Source organism: Pseudorca crassidens, chromosome 1 (assembly GCF_039906515.1).
Source record: "Pseudorca crassidens isolate mPseCra1 chromosome 1, mPseCra1.hap1, whole genome shotgun sequence".
Taxonomy (NCBI): Eukaryota; Metazoa; Chordata; class Mammalia; order Artiodactyla; family Delphinidae; genus Pseudorca; species Pseudorca crassidens.
Genome location: NC_090296.1, coordinates 43,195,437 through 43,216,607, shown reverse-complemented (window position 1 = coordinate 43,216,607; position 21,171 = coordinate 43,195,437). Strand labels below are relative to the sequence as shown.

At 37.3% G+C, this 21,171-nt stretch overlaps 1 protein-coding gene across 8 annotated transcripts in view; it reads left to right on the top strand.

The window, feature by feature from the left end:
- KIAA0586 (KIAA0586 ortholog) overlaps positions 1-20,919 on the top strand; it is a 106,331-nt gene extending 85,412 nt beyond the window's left edge. For 7 of the 8 annotated variants that reach the window (XM_067734609.1, XM_067734611.1, XM_067734606.1 and 4 more), the window contains 2 exons: positions 13,520-13,585; positions 20,578-20,919. In XM_067734609.1, coding sequence (XP_067590710.1) covers positions 13,520-13,585; positions 20,578-20,729 — 218 coding nt within the window. In that variant the 3' untranslated portion in view covers positions 20,730-20,919. The remainder of the gene's footprint in view (positions 1-13,519; positions 13,586-20,577) is intronic. The other variant, XM_067734610.1, reaches the window with a different exon arrangement.
- The last annotated feature ends 252 nt before the right edge of the window (positions 20,920-21,171 follow it).

Here is a 21,171-nt window from a genome sequence, read left to right as displayed (position 1 = left end):
GTGAATTGCGTTCTGTCAGCAGTTCTCTCATTTTTTAATCCAAGAGAGAAACTGATAACTCAAGAGCTCAGTAATCATTTATGAGCTGTTGCATCCTGATTAAAAGTAAGGATTAAAATTAGGGGCAGTATTGGGTACACATAAAGGTATTAAAATGATTAAATTTCTTAGGGAAAAAACCCTGTAACTCTAATGGCAAAAGGCGATATAATTTCATTGTCATTCCTAGGAACCTTCCTCATGTGTTCTTGAAAAACATTTTTCACCGTTTTATTGTACTTACATATTTTATTTTATTAGATTAATACTTTATTTAAAGTTTCTTATCCATAATAATTTTGCTTTTTACCAGTATTATCACTATTATTATTGATGTTATATAGAATAAGATTTTATTTATATAAAATGCCCTCAATTTTTGCCTTTGGGCTCAGCCTTTTCCCTATCCCCACTCCAAACAAAGTTCTAACATCATCTGGGTAGGCTTAATACTACTAGCTTTATTACAGAATCATTAAAACATTTTTTTAAGTGGGAAAAATCTCCCAAGATCATCTTTTGCTACAAAAAACAAATAACATTGGTGAAGTAAAAGGCATATTTTTAACCATGTAATTCATATGTAAACATGTAATTCAGGCCTAATGGCAGCTTTTTTTTTTTTTTTTTTTTTTTTGCTGTACGCGGGCCTCTCACTGTTGTGGCCTCTCCCGTTGCGGAGCACAGGCTCCGGACGCGCAGGCTCAGTGGCCATGGCTCACGGGCCCAGCCGCTCCGCGGCACGTGGGATCTTCCCGGACCGGGGCACGAACCCGCATCCCCTGCATCGGCAGGTGGACTCTCAACCACTGCGCCACCAGGGAAGCCCTAATGGCAGCTTTTGAAGACACGTTCTACCAAAGCAAACCTGTAGTGATTTAGAAGTGAAGTACAAATGAGAATCATAGACACTGTTTAGAGATGGGAGAGACAAATTAAAATTTAAGCTTAGGACTATGAAGTCTTCTAGGCAAGTTTTATTGATTTTGAACAGTGTTTATGATGTCTTTAAGAAGAAGAAATTCCAAGGGGATTGTCTTTCAACAGTTCTCATTGCTGGTCTAGGGAGAATTCAAGTTATTGACTCTCTTATTTCCCTTTTGTACATAGAGTGATCTCCTTTAAGGAATAGAAGAGATGAAGACCTGGACTTATATGATGTCATTCAGAAGTAGTAGGGTACTAATTAGCTGGAACTAAGTTCTCTAAGATGGCTTTTTTTTTTTTTTTTTGCCGTACGCGGGCCTCTCACTGTTGTGGCCTCTCCCGTTGCGGAGCACAGCCTCCGGACGCGCAGGCTCAGCGGCCATGGCTCACGGGCCCAGCCGCTCCGCGGCATGTGGGATCTTCCTGGACTGGGGCATGAACCTGTGTCCCCTGCATCGTCAGGCGGACTCTCAACCACTGTGCCACCAGGGAAGCCCTCAATTCTCTTTTAATATATGCTTTTGTTTTTCTAAATTCTACTCTTTCAAATGTGTTTCAAAAGTTCTACTCTTTCATTTATAACTACTCTAGCTTCAACTTCTTATGGCTTTACATTAATCCTTGCATTTTTTTCCCCTTTTGGGTTGAAGAAAGAGCCGTGCTTTTTAAAACCTCCTTAAAGATAACTCTTCCACCTGCAGCCTTGATCCCATCTCATTTCTACTCTTGACAAAGGGAGAGGGAGAAAGATATAATCCTGAGAGAAGGAAAGAGTGCAGAGAAAGGAAGGGAGGGAATAGGAAGAAGGGAAAAGGTGGGGTTACATGAGATAGTAGAGGAGAAAGGGAAGGGGGAGAAGGGGAAAGAGCAGGGGTGCAGGGGAATGAGGTTGGAATAAGCAGGATCATTCATTCTTATCTACAGAATGAGGGCTGGACTTGATGATTCTTCAGGTCAGTTGTGGCCATTCACATTTCATAATTCTATTTCTTCTCAACTCTCATCCTACTACACTTACCAGTATCTCCTAAGCTCCCCTCCGCCATGCCTTTCTCAATGTCTTCACTTGGAACTGTACCCTCCCTTGCCCACTTTCACCACCTTTCCATCCTAGAAACAAACATTCTTGGTCCACTTTGTGTCCCTGAAGGGCCCGTAGTATTTGGTATATACTTCACTTTTAGCCCTTGCATCATACCTTGTAGGATTATTTTCTTATAGCCTCTCCTTCTCTAGAAAGTAAATTTCTTAGAGACAATGGCCTTGTTTCATTCATCTCTGCACCACCTGCTCTCTAGCACAGCACCCTAAATGGTAGGTTCCCAGTAAATGTTTATTGGATCAAATGTATTAGGTAGTCTTATTCTCCCATCTAGTGCAAGGGCCTTGTTAACAGTTTTCTTCCTTTTTCTATTCATTCTTGAGTAGTTGCTATGTGCTGGGTGCTGTTCCAAACCTTGGGGATACTGTGGTGAACATACTAGTTGAAATCCTTGCTTTCACAGAGCTTACATACTTGTGTACATCATAGAAAAAAGTAAATTAATTTACAGCAATTTCAGATGATGTTAAGTGTTGTGAAAAAACATAAAAGGTTTACAGAAGAATGCCAGGTGTCAACGGGCAAATGTGGAGTGACTACTAATGTTGGAAAGTCAGCATTTTGTAACCATCCTAGTAAAGATTAGATGGGGCAAAGGTCATCAATGAATGCTAAATGTAGAGGGAAATTTTAATAAAGAGCAGGATATTTGCATGGTCTTAAAGTATCTCCTCATAGATTGGTTCATTTAGTATAAAGGGAAAACATAGGACAGTACCCAGAATCGATGATCAAAATTAGTATCGCCATAGAGGAACAGATGAATACTGTGTGCCTCCGGATGGGATATCTGAGTACATAACCTGAATGTAGTTACAGGGAAATATCACACCAATCTAAAACATGGGGAAGAAGTTAACAATTGTGAATCTGGGTAAGTGAAAAAAGGTGTTCTTTATACTATTCTTGTAATTTTTCTCTTAAGTATGAAATTCTTTCCAAATAAAAAGCAAAACATTTTTAAAAGGTATTGCTTTATTTATTTTAAAAATAATGTCTATGTCAATTTGTATTAATATTTCTACTAGTATCAATTTAAAAAAACATAAAGCAGGGATGAATAGTGAAGGAAGCAAAGTAAGTGGTTTGTTCCTTTAGATCATGTGGTTAGGGAAGTCCTCTCTGTAGGAATGGCATTTCCATATAGAATGAAGGGAAGGAGAACACTTGCAGACATTTGGGGAAGAGTATTTCATCTAGAAAAAGTAGGAAGAATGAAGGTTTTAAGGTGGGAATGAACTTGTTGTGCCCAAGGAACAGCAAGAAGGCCAGTGTGGCTGGAGGGGAGTGTGCAAGGGAACTGTGGTAGGAAATGAGATAGGAGATGTAGGCAGGTCCTGTCGAGCCCTGCAGACTCTGGGAAGGAATTTGGATTTCATTCTGAGTGTGATGAAAAGCCTATGGAGGATTTGAGCTGGGGAATGACAAACTCTAATTTACGTTTTTAAAAGGTTCCCCCTGGCTTCTAGGTGGAGAACAGACCATAGGGAGACAGTCATGGAAGCAGGGAGATCAACTGGAAGACCGTTGCAGTATTACACATGAGAGGTGATGGTGGCTTGTGCCCTAGTGGAGGTGTCACAGTGGTCAGGTTCAGGCTGTGTACTGATGGCATATACCTGATAAAGCTGAGGAATAACGTTATTTCAAAAATTACTTATTAAAGCAGATTAGATGTGGAATGTAATTGAAAGCAGAGTCAAGGATTAATTACTCCTAGATTTCTGGTCTGAAACTTACTGGGCAAATGATAGTGCCATTTATTAAGATTAGGAAGACTGAGGAAGGGTGTGTTCACGTGTTCAGCCTCAGTTTTTAGGGTGGGAAGAGTCAATGAAAATAATCTGGATAGTGCAGCAAATGCAAATTGGGAAACCTGAGTTGTGTCTCAAGTACCACAGTAATTTTCACAGTTCCACAGATACATGTCTTCTCTTTTAAGAAACCAATGTGTTTATTATGAAAGTACGAAACAAAACAGTTTACTTAATTATAAAATATGTTCAAATACGTACATGAAAAATGCTCTTATTTTCAGAGTTTCTTTGATGGGCTCCTTATTCATCACCTAAGAATAGTGATTACAAATATAAGGCTTTCTTGGGGTGTGCGTGTGGTTTTTTCCCCCTAAATATTTATTTATTTGGCTGTGCCGCGTTTTAGTTGCAGCATGTGGACTCTTAGTTGTGGCATGCAGGATCGAGTTCCCTGACCAGGGATCAAACCCGGGCCCCCTGCATTGGAAGTGCGGAGTCTTAACTGCCGGACCACCAGGGAAGTCCCTTGGGTGTGTTTTTAAATTAGTAGTAAATGCAGAGGCCCAGGTTGTGCTGGGATTTCCAATGGAAAAAGATGCAGTTACCTGTGAATCATTTTAAGCTAGAATGCTATTTACTATCTTTTAAAATAGCAGAACAAACAGCTCTGTTGTGGAATATATACATACAAAGTCTTTAAGTGAAATGTTATTGCCAAAAGTTATCTTAGAATCTAATTGTTAATCTCTGTTATATTGTCAACTTAAGATGGACAGGTACTTTTTAGTGTGATGAGACTCAGGTAGTAAGGTTATGGAGAACACTGGCACTTTTTTCCTGTGAATATAATTGCAATAATACTGTCCCATCTAATAAAGTCAGAAAAAAATCACGTAGGTAGAAGTGTAGTTCCGAAAGTCTGTGATTACTGCCTTTGTGTTATTCTGCCTACGTTAAAACAAATCAGACTTAGGAAGTCATGGAAATATTATGTTGGCTATTTTCTAATTACTGTGTCAGCCTGATAAATCATTTTCTAAATTTGCCAATTTCTTGAAATAGCTTAACCTATGTTCATAACACTTTACAGGAAGCAGCATAAAATTTCTATGCCGCCATATATTTCTCTTGGTGTCACAAAAATATATATTGTATAAATGAAATGTTTTTCTTTGGCAAAAAGCCCTGTACACCAAACTACAGTTAATGAATACAAGAATTAGAAAGCAAAACTTCGTTTAGTCTGAGGAAAAACAATTCTTTAAACTGTAACCACATGGCCGTTTCTTGTTTGCATCAACTCTGGGTGACTGTTATTGTCTTTTGTGAATTCTCTGGGGCAGGGGCCTGACTTTGTTGAATGAGCCAATTGTTTTCCTTTGTGTTGCCCATCTAGTAAGTTCCCATCTGGTTTGTATCAGACTGTTTTCACAGCCAACAACTGCTGCCTTCTCTATATCCTGACACTTCAGGGCCCCATGCTATCAAAGCATGCTGCGATGGCCTTGCTGGCAGGGCCCATACAGCTGTGCCTCACAGCTTGGAACTATTACCCAGAGTAATGGTAACATAGAACTTGGACTGGCCCTTATTCCCCTTGGTGTCGTGTGTACACTGAGCAGAAATTCCCCCTTGCCTGCCTGCCCCCTCACCGCGAAACTTACTAGTCAACAGAAAGTCTTTAAAGCTCTAATTTTAGGATATGGAATAGTGTTGTTCTTATTTTCTAGTGGCTTCCTGTATTTGAAAGCTCATTTTTCATTCTTTCATTCTTTTTCAAAAGTTACCAGGTCTGGCCTTGAGGGACGTGAACTGGTCACTATGTCACATTTAATTTTTGTTTCCAAATTTAGTTAGGAATGACTAGATATGGCAAAATCCACTGTAAAGACTACACAAATAATACACTGTATTTTTAGCCATAGTCACAGGCCAGAACTTGAGAGAGGTTTTCATATTAGAATTTCCATCTCGGAAAATGGATTTTCTGTGTGTAAATTATAGAAGCTCTTAGATTCAAACTGTTAAATAACTATATTAGGGACCTACTTTGCCTTCAGCTTTGTTAGTTATCAAATATCATTTATAAGAATGTGATAATAGTGACGTTCTATAACAATCTGTGGCCTCACGTAATTAAAGTTATATGAATTACTATTGAGTAAGAGTTATAGTTGAGTTTAAATGTAGTTATGCTATCATTGCTTTATAGACATAAACTGAAGCAACAAGGATTTTTTTTGTATCCAAAATAAGGAATTAAGTGGCTTTTACAGGATGTTTTAATATTTTTTTAAATATTTATTTATTTGGTTGCACCGGGTCTTAGTTGCGGCAGGCAGGCTCCTTAGTTGTGGCTTGCCAGCTCCTTAGTTGTGGCATGTGAACTCTTAGCTGCGGCATACATGTGGGATCTAGTTCCCTGACCAGGGATTGAACCCGGGCCCCCTGCATTGGGAGCGCAGAGTCTTATCCACTGCACCACCAGGGAAGTCCCAGAATGTATTAATATTTTAGAAATGCTTTTAGAAATGCCTTCAAGATTAGTTAAACTGAGATTGGTTTGTGCTTTCAAGTAAATTGAGTGGGTGATTGTTGTGAACATCAAGCATCCTAAGTAGTAAGTCAAACTAGACTTGTGAGAGTCAAACTAAAGCAACAGCGACAAAAGCAAAAACTCACCTTCTGCTTCTGAATAATTTCAGCTTACAGGTTTTTCAAGATTTTAAGAAAAGAAATAGGAAGGAATTTGTCTTTAGTCAGCAGTGTGGCCTGCTGCTGATGTTAACTTGATGTAAAAGCCTACCTAGTACTGTTAGTTATTTGGCATTTTCATTCATTGGAAAAGCAGTTTAAAACTATATGGGAATCATCTTTTGTGTGTGTGTGTGTGATACACGGGCCTCTCACTGTTGTGGCCTCTCCCACTGACGAGCACAGGCTCCGGACGCACAGGCTCAGCGGCCATGGCTCACGGGCCTAGCCGCTCCACAGCATGTGGGCACGAGCCCGTGTCCCCTGCATCGGCAGGCGGACTCCCAACCACTGCGCCACCAGGGAAGCCCCTAAGGGAATCATCTTTTAATTGATGAAACTAACCTATTGGGTTTTTTTTTCAACCTCAAGTTTTTCTGGAAGTATAATATACATACAGAAAAGTACACATAAGTGTACAGCTGAAAGAATTTTCAAAAACTGAGCACACTTGTAAAGCCCATATGTAGCTCAAGAAACAATATTGCCAGCACCCCCAAAGCCCCTCACTTTCCCTTTCAGACACAGCTTCCACCTCCGAAAGGATAACCACTATTCTCACTTCTAGCAGCATAGATTAGTTCTCTTGTTTTTATACTTTAAATAAATGAAATCGTACAGAATGTATGGCTTCTTTCACAAGGCAAACCTATTGTAATTTTTAAGATTCTTTTAGTTTTCAAACCATTATGGCATGTTTTTATAAAGGATTATCTGAGGGGAATTTGTTTTAGTAGCTGTGTCATAGGCTGTTCAACCAACAGGAAGCACCCTGTAGATAAAGTTGTCTACTAAAACATCGTCTCTCCGTTCTCAACCACATTTTAATGCTGGAATGTCTCTCTAGACATTCCTGCCCCTGAAAGGCAGGAACTCTCTTTGTCATTACACTACACAGCAATACATTCAAGCACTTAAATGGTTTTTAATGAGCCTTAATAATAGAGTGTACATTATTCAAGTAAATCATGTCTGCATTCAGGTTAGGTGGGTCATCTATTTTCTGAATTACTAATCAGTTTCCTGGCATTTGAATATAAGCTTTTATGCTGCCAAGATACTATTTCTGAAAATCCTATTATTGACAAGAGTTGTATACCTATTAGATATGCAGCCAATGAGTAACTTATTTGTTTCAAAAGTGTTAACTTCTTCTATATATATTTAACTACTTTAATAATATTCCCTTTTTTGTTCCTTCAGTGAACTCAAATTAATATAAAAGCACCAGCTATTCTGAATGTTACTAATTTTAGATTTCTCCTTATTAGATTTGTTTCAAATTCTGGATGTCACTCATTTAAAAACTCTTGTTTTTGGGTTAAAAAAATTCGTGTTTTGGAGGCCTTCATCTTTATATCCTTGTTTTGCAGTTAACAGTCCTGTAGTACTACATGGTTTTCTTAAATACATAAAGAATTTGTTTAAAACAATAATGTAATGATTTACAGCTTTAAGTATTGCTATACTAGTGATTCTTACTAAAGATAGTATTACAGAGCAGAAGATAAATTTTCAACCAAAAATAAAAATTTTTTAAATACAAGAGTAGAACATAAAGCCCAGATTCCTATCCTTTTAAATACCACTTTTTGAAATACAACATGGTTACTTTCAAATTGGCACCATATAGCTACAAGATTTTGAATGACCATTTAAAATAAGTTAAAGTACTGAAATACGGTGAGTGTTTGGAAGAAGCATAGTGTACAAGTGGTACAATCCCGGTACCGTTGGTGTGCCCTCATTTAAAGCTTTTTCAGTAGTATCCCTGCTTTCCCAGCCTTGGATTCTATTTCCAAATCTAAGATCATTTGTTTTTATTTTGTGGTACTTTTAAACATTTAAATAAAGGTTAACACATTTGCCTTTTGTGATAAAGGTAAAAGGCTAAATTATATTCATAGGTAATTTATGACTCAATTTTTAGTCAATATTATCCACTCAGAATTTCCACAGAAATGTTAATAGAAATTTATAGATAAAATATTTAGAAATTTTCTCTTCTCATTCTTTCACTTAAATACCAGTGAGTATTATGTTTGCTCAATTTTGAACAGCGGGATGAGGAAGTGTAAGAACCAACAAACTTGATAAGCAGTTTTCAAAGCACGTTGGCCATGGTGGAAGTTGTGTTTGCTACCTTAATCCTCACCTGCAGAGCACAGTATTCACACTTCCAGTAAACCCTATCACCAGCAAGTGACAGTTATGAGGCAGCTACAGGAAAAAATGAGAATAGTCAACTCTGATATTGACATGTTGGCCTTTTTTTTTTTTTTGACTATTAGGAGAAATCATTGTAGAGATAAAGATTCTCCCCCAGTTTTGGTACAGGAGAGTTTTGTTTATGGTTATAATAACAGCAATGACAATATGTAATAGCTGCTATTATGTTTACTTCCTTTATGTGATGCACTCTGCTAAGATCCTTAATCAGTCCAATTAGGTAGGTAATAGTCGTCTCATTTCATATTTGAGGAACCTGAGACTCAGAGAGGTTACATATTTTGCCCAAGGTTACACAGCTAATAAATGATAGAGCTAGGAATCAAACCAAGTCCAATTCTGAAATCAAAGGCTATGCTCTTCAACATACTATATATTTCCTTCCTTGACAATTTTTAAAAAGTAGAACAGATAATTTCTGATTATTCTTACAGGTCTCAATATCTGAAGATACATCTTGGTAGAAGAGTGTGAAAATGTTGGGTGGTGGGGAAAGAACTGTTTACTATGGGTTTTTAGTTCCTACTACTAATTTGTGACATTGATTTCTTTGTCAGTGAAACTTCCTGAATCACGATTTCCTTATTAGTAAGGATAAGATCATCTCTGAGATCCCTTATAGTTCTACTGCTGTAATATGTGATCTTAAACCAAAAGTCTCCCTGTCAAAATATATTTTGAAAAGATTGCCTTAATGAGATCAATTTTTTGTCAATTGGAAAAAGTTAGAAAATAATCATAGGTTAAATAATAATACAACTACCATTTATTGAGTGCCTCTGTAGGCACTGCTCTAAGTTATTTATATATATCATTCCGGTTAATGATCATAAGAAACCTATGAGCTAGAAGAGGAAATAGAAGCACAAAGTGGTGATACTTCACGGAGTGTGGTATTTCTCCCAGGTCTCACAGTGGTTGGCACTGTGATTTGCATTCAGGTAGCTTAGCTTCTAAGTCTGTGCTTTTAGCCTCGAGCTTACAGCTGTCTCTCTAATAAGAGTGTCTGGTTGTTATTTACTTGCCAAAAAATTTTTTTATCTTGCATACCACAGTATAGAATGAACAGAAAAAAAGCAATTTTTTCTAGAAAATGATCTATAAAAGATCATAGAGTATTATATCCATTCCATATAAAGTTTTCAGAAACATTGGTCAGCTGGATATTTCTTGAACAACTATATACAAAGAACTGAAGTAGGCATCTTAGGGAAAATGAAGAAAGATAATGGAGGGAACCATTTATTTTCTTGTCCTTTAAGGAAATCTGGCATTGCAGTAATTTTACTTCAGCCTATGAAGTGGCTTATTGGAGACATTCCTTTAAAAAAAATAACAGATTTTGTATGTTATTTTAATTTAGACAATTTTACTAATAATTTAGCTTTTTGTTGGCTGTAAAGAGATGACTAACATTTACTTGGTTTGGACTAATGAAATAGTTGTTATTTTTTTTAGTTAAAATTCATTTTTTAATAAAGCAAAAATAAGCTGCTTTTGAAAGTTTCAAGAAAATGTTTTTATTAAGCAAAGGACCTGAATATTAGAGAAAACATTCTCCATTTTTTATTGAAAAAAAATGGAGTGTATAAAATTCCCATTTAGTTATTATGAATTTAGAAGAGTGTTCCATTGTAGCAGCAACTCCCTCTGGGGGATACATCCCCATTGGAGTGTGAGCCTGTCAGAATAGAAGGGAGCTCTTGTTGGTTTGAGAAAGCCCCAGAAGTGATTTAGACTTTCACTTCTCCTACCCCAACCCTCTGTTGAAAATCACTGGTTTGAAAAAGGTATCACAGCTCTTTTTTCCAAAGTATCTGGGTACACTATTTAGCACCTTCTTAATTAACTTTTTATTTATTTATTTATTTTTTGGCTGCGTTGGGTCTTCGTTGCCGCACGCACACTTTCTCTAGTTGTGGTGAGCGGGAGCTACTCTTTGTTGTGGTGTGCAGGCTTCTCATTGCGGTGGCTTCTCTTGTTGCAGAGCACAGGCTCTAGGTGCACGGGATTCAGTAGTTGCAGCACTCAGGCTCAGTAGTTGCGGCACACGGGCCCTAGAGCATGTGAACTTCAGTAGTTGCTGTGCATGGGCTTAGTAGTTGTGGCTTGCAGGCTCTAGAGCGCAGGCTCAGTAGTTGTGGTGCACGGGCTTAGTTGCTCCATGGCATGTGGGATCTTCCCGGACCCGGGATTGAACTCGTGTCCCCTGCATTGGCAGGTGGATTCTTAACCACTGTGCCACCAGGGAAGTCCTCCAGTTAAGGAGGATTGAGACAAAAATGTCTTACTCTTTGTGGCCTTCACAGCACCTAGTATAATAAGGATGGACACATAAAAGGTATTTTAAAAAAATTTTTTAATTGAACCCTAGCTAGACCTAAGGTAGGTTTTCTTTTTCTTTTTCTTAGTTTCCACCCAGTTTTGTTTAGTCTGAAAGGGATGCTGTTGCTTATTTCTTACTATAATACAATAGATTAGTTTGAATTCTGGGCTTCCAGGCAACCACCTCAGAGAAGACTGCCATTTAATTTACTTGCTACAAACAAATGGTTCTTCAGTGGAGGGGGCCTCTGCGGTGGTACTGATACCTCTGCTTCCATGTTTGTACTGTAGGTGCTATATAGAATCTGAAAGGTGCCTAGCAGTGACTTCTCTCACTGCTAACGCTCAGAAACTTAAAGGCAGAGGGGGAAGTGAATGTAGATAGTGTCTAATAGTAACATCATAATAAGCACTTTTAATGCTTTTAAAGATTTAAAAAATGTATTTAAAGATTTTTTTTTAGAAACTATCAAAATCAGATGCTCAATTTGGGTCAATTTTCAGATTATCAGTGTATAAGTAATTTGTATTCGCCTACAAATTTACCCTTATAAAATTATATTTTCTTCTAAAACTATACTTTTTAAGCTTTAATTTTTCTTCATTGATCTGTATTGCCTTTAAGTTTTTTATTGAAGTATAGTTGACGTACAATATTATGTTACAGGTGTACAATATAGTGATTTACAATTTTTAAAGGTAATACTGTATTTATAGTTATAAAATATTGGCTATATTCCTTGTGTTGTAAAATATACCATTGTAGCTTATTTTATACATAATAGTTTGTACCTCAGCAGATGAATGGATAAAAAAGATGTGGTGTGTACACACACACACACACACACACACACACACACACACAGAGTGGAATACTACTCAGCCATAAAAAAGAATGAAATTTTGCCATTTGCAACCACATGGACGGACTTGGAGGGTATTATGCTAAGTGAAATAAGTCAGACAGAGAAAGACAAATACTGTATGATATGACTTATATGTGGAATCTAAAAAATACAACAAACTTGTGAATATAACGAAAAAGAAACAGACTCACAGAGAGAACAAACTGGTGGTTACCATTGGGGAGAGGGGAGGGGCAACATAGGTGTAAGGGATTAAGAGGTACAAACTGTTATGCATTTAATTTTTTGTTTTGTTTTGTTTTGTTTTTTTGTGTTTTTTTGTGGTACGCGGGCCTCTCATGTTGTGGCCTCTCCCGTTGCGGAGCACAGGCTCTGGATGCGCAGGCTCAGCGGCCATGGCTCACGGGCCCAGCCGCTCCGCGGCATGTGGGATCTTCCCGGACCGGGTTACGAACCCGTGTCCCCTGCATCAGCAGGCGGACTCCCAACCACTGCACCACCAGGGAAGCCCTGCATTTAATTTTTTAACATTTAAATATGTGTTTCCTACAGCGTAACTACAATAGTTTAACATGAATGTTTGTCACCAGTGGGAATATATTGCTTGGCTTAGTGAACTATGTAATGCTTAAAATCACTTTCATTTAATTATCTTCTTTCAAATCCACCTGAAATTTTCGTGAAATAAAGGAAGCTTGAGAGATTACTGATTTTTATCTTAGAGAAAATCAGAAAATACTGATTATACCATACTGTAAATTTTTTCTGAATCATTCTGAATAACAGTGGTTATTAACAGTAACTGACTATATTTCAGAGCAGAGGTTAACAGCATGCCATCAACTGGGCCATATGCCTTAGGCACCCAGTGTATCTTTTTGGCCTGAGAACTATATGTACCACAGGTTTCTCTCTTCAGTTATTTAACTTTTCTCGGCTTTATAATTCTCTAGCTATAAAAAGAGTTTTTCCCCAGCCTATTTCATTTCAATATTAAAATTTGGCTTTGGTTTAACAGGGTAGTGTTCTTCTGTGCTCCCTGACAACTTTACTGTTTTTTTCACATGGATTGTGTTGGGCAATATGCCCCAGGCTGGCCTAGGGAGAAGGGAAATTCTAAACTTTTTTTTATAATGATTAAATCCTTAAGTAAGAGAATCTGTGAAAACTTTTAGCCTTGGAAGAAATGGCCCATGAGTTTCTCTTTTTAAATACAAATAATTATGCAAATTCTTTCATGATCCTTGGTTTCCCCCTTTCCCTAATCTTCGATGCATAAAGATAATAATCTATTAGGTTAAAGTATTATTCTATTGGCGGTCATTAAAATTCAGCTGTTTAACTTCCTTCTTTATATTAAGGCCACAAGGTCAGGCTTCTGTTTGCCTGGTTTTATGAAAGTAACTGTGGGAGTGCATTTGGTTTGTGGGTTTTGTTTTTTTTTTTTTAATAGCAGGAATGAATCATGATTATTTCTATGCTTAACTGATTTTCTTATGAAAAAAATTTTTTAACTGTAGCTTCACCAGGTGATATGGATCGGACACAAATTGAGCCCAATCTGTACCTAGCATCCGTATTTACAGGTAAGATTTTTTACTTTAAAAGTTTCAGATTTTTTTCATTTCCTTCTTTCTTTCTCTCATAATAATCAACACAGTAGAGAAAATAATTCCAATTTTTTATTCTTTTAAAATATCTATAAACTTACTCCAGGTATAGAACTCCCTTCATGCACTAAACTCAACTCTCCAAAAGTTAGGAGACAAAAAAAAATCTATCATTTCCTTTTGGAAAGTTTATAAAATGTTGAATTAAAAGGCTGCAGGTGTGGTATTCAGAGCACTGAGGCTAGTACTCGAGATAATTCCATCTGGGGGAGGTTATTTGTTGGGACAGGACACTGTTTAAACTTTGAAGTCAGTTTTAAACAAAGTGAAGCAGCTGGAACCTGGCATAAGAAGAAACAAATCTTTCACGTTAACTATTGCTTTTTGGAGAAAAAAAGATTTGGACTTGTTTTTACAGGTGCCAATACATTTATTCTTCCTATAGGAACTGCTGTATTTTTATCTTAAATTATAAATTTTAAAATAAGCATTTGTCAACTCACTTAAAAAACAGAAGCAATAGTAAACTTAAAAAATGTAATAGGGTGTTTATTTCTAAAACACATTTTGGGATGAGATTATAGTAACATTTTAAATCACTCTTTTAAACATGAAAGTAAGGAAAGAAATGTTTAATACTGACTAATTCTGTAAAGCGGAGGCAAATCTCATTTTACATACTATATACTTAACATCAAATGACCAGGCATCTTCTTCATCAAGGCTTGTAGTATTTGTTCTCAAGCACTGAAGCTATGATGTTGCAAAATCTGTAGGGCTGGGTTAAGTATGTGAGGAGAATTGAATACAGCAGGATAGTTTAGCAGCTGCTTAAACAAGGAATTTAAGCAAGAGTAGATGAACCCACGGTGGACAGGAAAAAATGCTTCAAGAACTCAGTAAAACACAGCTGAAATACTGTAACATTTTCATAGACATCTGGGAAGCAACTGTTTTGCTGGAACTCAGGGTTGATTTTAAAGACTGGATGAGTCTAAGCAAGCTGGTAGCCATAAGGAACCACAGACTCTCTAGGTAGAAACAAATCAGTTTGGTTCAGCAATCATTTTAAGGCCCAGTGTGTACCTAGCATTATGCTACAACTTTGTAGAATGCAGACGTAAACAAGACAAAGTTGTTGTCCTCATGGGGCACATTTAACAGGAGCAACAGACCCACAAGCAAATAACAGTAATACAAGAGATAAGGTCACAGATACTTAGTGTGTACCTACTGTACTAGTCACTCGGAAGACAATGAGTGTAAGTTGCAGTCCATGCTCTTAAGGAATATATTGTCCAGTGGAAGTGACAGACACATAAATAATTACAGTGCAGTCTCCTATGTGCTGCAGTAACATTGCCTTCAGAGAATAAGGCATCCGCAGTTAACAGGAGAGGAACCCCTGTATTTCACCACTACGGCTGGGAAAACAACTGAGAGTGTAATTCATCTGCACATGTTCTTGAGTATTTAGGGTCCGCAGACCCCTTAGAGACATTGATAGCTATGACTACCTGTCTCCTTTCCAAACTGTACTTATATGAAAATAATTTGCATATGGTTTCAGGGTATTCACAAATAGATCCTGGGTCACCCATCCATGGACTCTGGATTCAGATCCTTCGGGTACTTGATTAAAGATTATTACCTTTGTTTCCTTTTTAATTTTATTTTTAAATGTGCAGTGTATAAGAAACTCATCTTGATCTGCATGTAGAAATACCCAAATCCAGGCAATTTAAAGTCACTATACTATCTATTCGTCAACTCATAGAAGAATCCCATAAGTTTATGTGGCTTATGCCATGTGCAGTTACTGAATCTGAGTAGGGAGTGTGCAGTGCTGCATTCTTCTGTGAAGTTACTGAGGAATTTTTTACTTCTTTTCTCTGCTTGTCTCCTGTTGTTTTAGGAGAGAATACTCTGTTTGGATTCCTCTCAGTTTGCAAATAACAGAGACATAATAATGGGTTACCAACTGTTTGAAGATTAGAGTCAGAATCTAAAACCTGCTGATGAAATGGATTATCTAAACCTAAAAAGCTTTTAGAAAGTTTTGTATATGTATTTTTAAAAATACACATGTGATATACAGGCAAATTCTTAAATGGACATAAAAAATCTTGTATTATTACTTTATTACTTAGAATAAATTAGTTTTAGATTTTCTGTTCCTTAGTCTTACAATCAAAGAATAGAAAACAAAATTTCTTTATGAATTTTAAATATTTTTAAAGCAAAAAAATTGAATTTCAAATGCCTAAAGAGTTTTACAAATACGACTTAGGATGCTTCAAATACATGGTCTCGCTCAGTGACATCTCCTGCTTAAATGCATGCCAGGTTAAATGACGTACTGCCTACCCACAGAATCAAGGAATAATCTCCCTTTTTTAAAAACAAATCTGAAAACAGCTGTTGAAACAATTACATCATAGAGTAATGACATGACTGTGGAAAGTTAAAAAGTCAAACTTTGAAAGCATCAAACTACATTTAATATAGGTAGAAAATTTATGTTTGCTTTAATGATGATTTATTAAGATATTATGTCTTTTCTTTAAAAACAAATTAAACTCTGTGAGGACCATAACTGCATATGAATGTGACTCTTTTTGCCTGTTAACAGTGATGCTTTTGAAAAACGTTTCCAGTCTAAAAAGTTCTCTTTTAAAGCTCTAAAACTGTGACTGTTTAGCTTGTGTAAATGAGCGCTTCAAAAAACCTTTCCAAAATGTACATTAACAAACACCTTTAGATAAGGTGATGTATTTTATTGATATAACTCATTGATTAAAACTCAGTTACTAGGGCTTCCCTGGTGGCGCAGTGGTTGAGAGTCTGCCTGCTGATGCAGGGGACACGGGTTCGTGCCCCGGTCTGGGAAGATCCCACATGCCGCGGAGCGGCTGGGCCTGTGAGCCATGGCCGCTGAGCCTGCGCATCCGGAGCCTGTGCTCCGCAACGGGAGAGGCCACAACAGTGAGGGGCCCGCGTACCGCAAAAAAAAACAACCAAAAAAAACTCAGTTACTAGAGTTAAACGTAGCCTAATTATTTGGAGGCCTTCTAAAGCTGTGGGTTTTTTTTCTTAGTGTATTTCAGTGACACATTCTTATCCCTCTCTCCTAAGTCGACTGCCTTTTGCAGCCCACTCTGAGGGTCATTGCCTCTTAGGATAATTTCTTTCCAGTTCCATAAAAGTAAGTGCTAATCTGTTTTAAGTGCTTTTGATTTGCCAGCACTATTCAAAACACTTTATATGCATTATCCCATTTAATCCGCATAAAACCCTCTGAGGTAGGTACTCTTACCTTTATTTTGTAGATGAGGAAATGAGGGTTTAGAGAAGTTATGTAACTTTCCAAAAGTCCCTTATCACTCATTCTCCCTCATACCCCTTACCTATTTTTCATTATAGCACTCATCACTGCCTGACATAATATATGTTTGTTTCCTTACTTGTTTGTCATTTGCCCTTCACATTCAGCTGGGATATGATGTCAGTGAGATTAGAGCCTTTGTTTTCTTCACTGCCGAAATCTCCAGAGTCTAGAACAGTGCCTGGCACATAGGTGTTCAGTTGATATTTATTGAGTTAACAAATGGATGAGCCTAGTCCTGCCCTATTATGGAATCCATGCTCTGTTCCTCCCCCTTCCTCTTTTACTCCTTCCCACATGAAAACCTCACACTGACAGTCTTGATGGGACCATTCCCAGGTGACTGAACAATAGATCTCATTTGGACCCCAGACTTGACTGATCATAAAGGGACTTGTGCTTGAAACTTCATCACTGCTCCTCTCCTTAGCTGCCCCTACCATTACATACCACTACTAAAATGGAATTTCCCTCAACAACCTTTAAAAGTACTAATTTTTTATGTGGATAATTAAGGTATTTGGTATCAGGCAAAAAGCAATGAGTTGTAGTCTCAGCTCTACCAATTACGAATTAGGTGAATTATACTAGACTCTTTTGAAAACCTTGTGTGACTCTTACCTTGTGTGACTCTTCATTCTTGGGTCTCTTCCTACTTATCTAACACTTTCCTTTTGTGTTCCTCTATTTTCTCTTTATTCACCTTTCTTTGTCCTTCTCTTATTTCTGTCATCATTTATTTTGTTGTCCTCTTTTTCTTCATTGCCTTCCACATCTTTTAAGTCCTATCTCACCTGCTACTTCCACCTAATTTAAACCAAGTATTCCTCTACATGTTTATCTCCACTACTAGGTTTTAAGCTTCTTGAAGATGAGGACTATTTCTTTTTCACCTGTGTATCATCTTCTCTACACCGTCTTAGCTCCACACATACAGTAGGCTTGTATAGATGTTTAGTTAGTGAGCATATGCTTTCGGAACAGCCCTCTCTGACATCTCTGTGCCTCAGTTACCTTTACCTTGTCTGCCTCCCAGAATTACTGTTAGGATGAGATAATATGATGGGCAAAAGATCTTTGCAAAATTTTAATTGCTGTATAAATCTAAGGCAGTAACTATAAGAAATAGCATAACTTTACAATAATTGAATTTAATATGTTCCTTGAGACTTGGAAACTTCTTCAAGGTCCAAAATAAAAAATAGTTATAGCTCTTGTTACATCACTGAACAATTTAATCAGTAATTTAATGTGCAGAGTAGAAAATAAAGGCACATGTAAAGCAGTTTTGTGAAACTGGATAACAAAGAAAAGAAGAATATCTGGCATCAGTGTAGTTTTTGACAGATATGTAAGTAATGCAAGGAATGGAATTTTTCTTAATCGGGGGAAGATAACATTTAATTGTACAGGTTGAAAATTAATTTTGCTCTCAAGCCTTAGTTATAGCCTGTATTGGTTTTTACTTTATTGACGAGGTAAGCTCTGATCTTGGATACTTCTCTTGTTTATTTTGTGTATTCTGTATCATGGCTTTGTAAAATGTCAGAATATTTAAACAATGCTTATGTCCTATGAAGGTTTTTTTTTTTTGCGGTACGCGGGCCTCTCACTGTTATGGCCTCTCCCGTTGCGGAGCACAGGCTCCGGACGTGCAGGCTCAGCGGCCATGGCTCACGGGCCCAGCCCCTCCGTGGCACGTGGGATCTTCCCAGACCGGGGCACGAACCCGTGTCCCCTGCATCGGCAGGCGGACTCTCAACCACTGCGCCACCAGGGAAGCCCCTATGAAGATTTTTTAAAAGAAGTTCTTATTGTTTCTTTTTTTTAAATTTATTTCTTTTTTAAATTTATTTTTATTTTTGGCTGCGTTGGGTCTTTGTTGCTGCGCTCAGACTTTCTCTAGTTGCAGCAAGCGGGGGCTACTCTTTGTTGTGGTGTGCTGGCTTCTCAGTGCGGTGGCTTCTCTTGTTGCAGAGCACGGGCTCTAGGTGCGCGGGCTTCAGCAGTTGTGGCTTGCGGGCTCTAGAGCACAGGTTCAGTAGTTGTGGCGCATGGGCTTAGTTGCTCCACGACACGTGGGATCTTCCCGGACCAGGGCTCAAACCCGCGTCCCCTGAATTGGCAGGCAGATTCTTAACCGCTGCCCCACCAGGGAAGTCCCTTGAATGTTTATTTAATATATATTTTTTCAGCATTTAAAATGTGTTTGGTATCATTCCAGACACAGAGACTACAAGTACTGAATGAACCATAAGTTTATAAACAATGTTTCTTAATTTTAGTTTTTATCATATCCTGACAGAGCTAAATTTCAACAAGTCTTTTCCTATTTAAAATATTTGTTCTATTTAAATTGATATAATAATTGCTTTCTTCTTAAAGGATTATGCTGTTGCATTACAGTTTGTAGTACTGCTATAATTATACGAAATCTTATTTCTCTTTCCTCTTTTATTAAAAATAAATTGATACAAGTAACAAAAAGGAACGGTATATTAAAATAGTCTTTGTTAGACTTCCTAATATGAAAGGAATTTTTCTTTTACAAGTATTTTGATCATCTTGAACAGCTGTGATTGAGTCATCATTGAATCTCCAAAACTGACTACTTTTACTGTGGTCCCTATAAAAACTTGATGGAAAATTTCACTTTATTACTGTGGCAACTATTTTAAAAGTATAAAGGAGTTTTAGAAAAATTACTATGACTCTTGACTCAGAGATGTCTTGAAGATTATTTAGGATAATTTACTTTTAAGATGCTTATTATTATGTATATATGGTAAGTACATGAAATTTGAAATGAGGATTTTTGTGGTCTTAAATAGTACCAAGTTGGCATTCTTTATGCTCTTAGGCAATGTGCTTTTTAAACTTAGAGGAGTGAATTAGGGTATATGCAGATAGATATATATATGTAGTCAACTCTGGGTTTTTTTAAACATATTAATGAATTCTTCATTTCAAACTGCCTCCCTGACTTGGTCTTACCTAGCATTTATCATCTGTACCACAGCTTTGGGCACTTGTATACCATCTTAGTCTATTCAGGCTACTATAATAAAATGCTATAGACTGAGTGGCTTTTAAACAACAGAAATTTATTTCTCACAGTCTGGAGGCTGGGCATCCAGAATCAAGGTACCTCTTCCTGATTCCTGTGTCCTCACATGGTCGAAGGACTAGCATGGTCGAAGGGGCTAGCAAACTCTCTGGGGCCTCTTTCATAAAGGCACTACTCTCATTCATGAGGGCTCCATCCTCATGACCTAAGCACCTCCCAAAGGCCACACTTCTTAATACCACCACACTAGGCATTAGGATTTCAACATATGAATTTTGGGGAGACATAAACATTCAGATCATAACATATACTTCTAAAATGTTGTTTCTTAATTGTTCAGGGGTGGAAGTGGAAAGGAGGGTGTATCTTACCTCTGTGACAAGTTCTGAGCACCTTGAGAAAAGAAATTATCGCAAATGCAATCCTTTTTTGATCTCCAGTATTATTTAGGAAAATTTAAGGCACGTAAATACTCAGGTACACTTGTTTAGCTGAAGGAGTTTCTCCTTTTTACAGGTGGTAAAGCAGTTCCACTCTTCACTTCGCAGACATCACCTGCCAAGATGTCCGTGACACCAGCCTCAGTGAACCTGGAGGACCGCTCTCAGTCTCTGAGCATCAGCACTGTCCAGGGGGACACAGAGTCCTCGGGAACAGATACCTTCTGAATGTAAAGTGAGAGCCAGTACAGTATTTGTGCTGCTGGTTTTGAGGTCATTTTTCTCTGGCATAAAACTATCTCTCAGACCCTTTTGGTCCTTCAACATATTCAGAAAAACAATTTTTAATTTTTTATTAAAATGAAAAGTGTAATTTGGGTATTTAGGTGACATTTTAAAATAAAATAATTTAAATGGATATCATCATGAGTCTGTGTTATTTCTTAGAATCCTGAGGCAGCGTAGAATAGTGGAAAGGGCATAACTTTTGACATCTAAAAATTTATTCTACAGATATAATTATCTGTACTTAGTTATGAAATTAAGTTGCTCAAGGTTATTCTGTTTCTCTTTTATATATACATTCATTTGTATTATTTTTTAGATTACACATATAATTGGTGTCATACAGTATTTGTCTTGTCTCACTTATTTCATTAAGCATAATAAT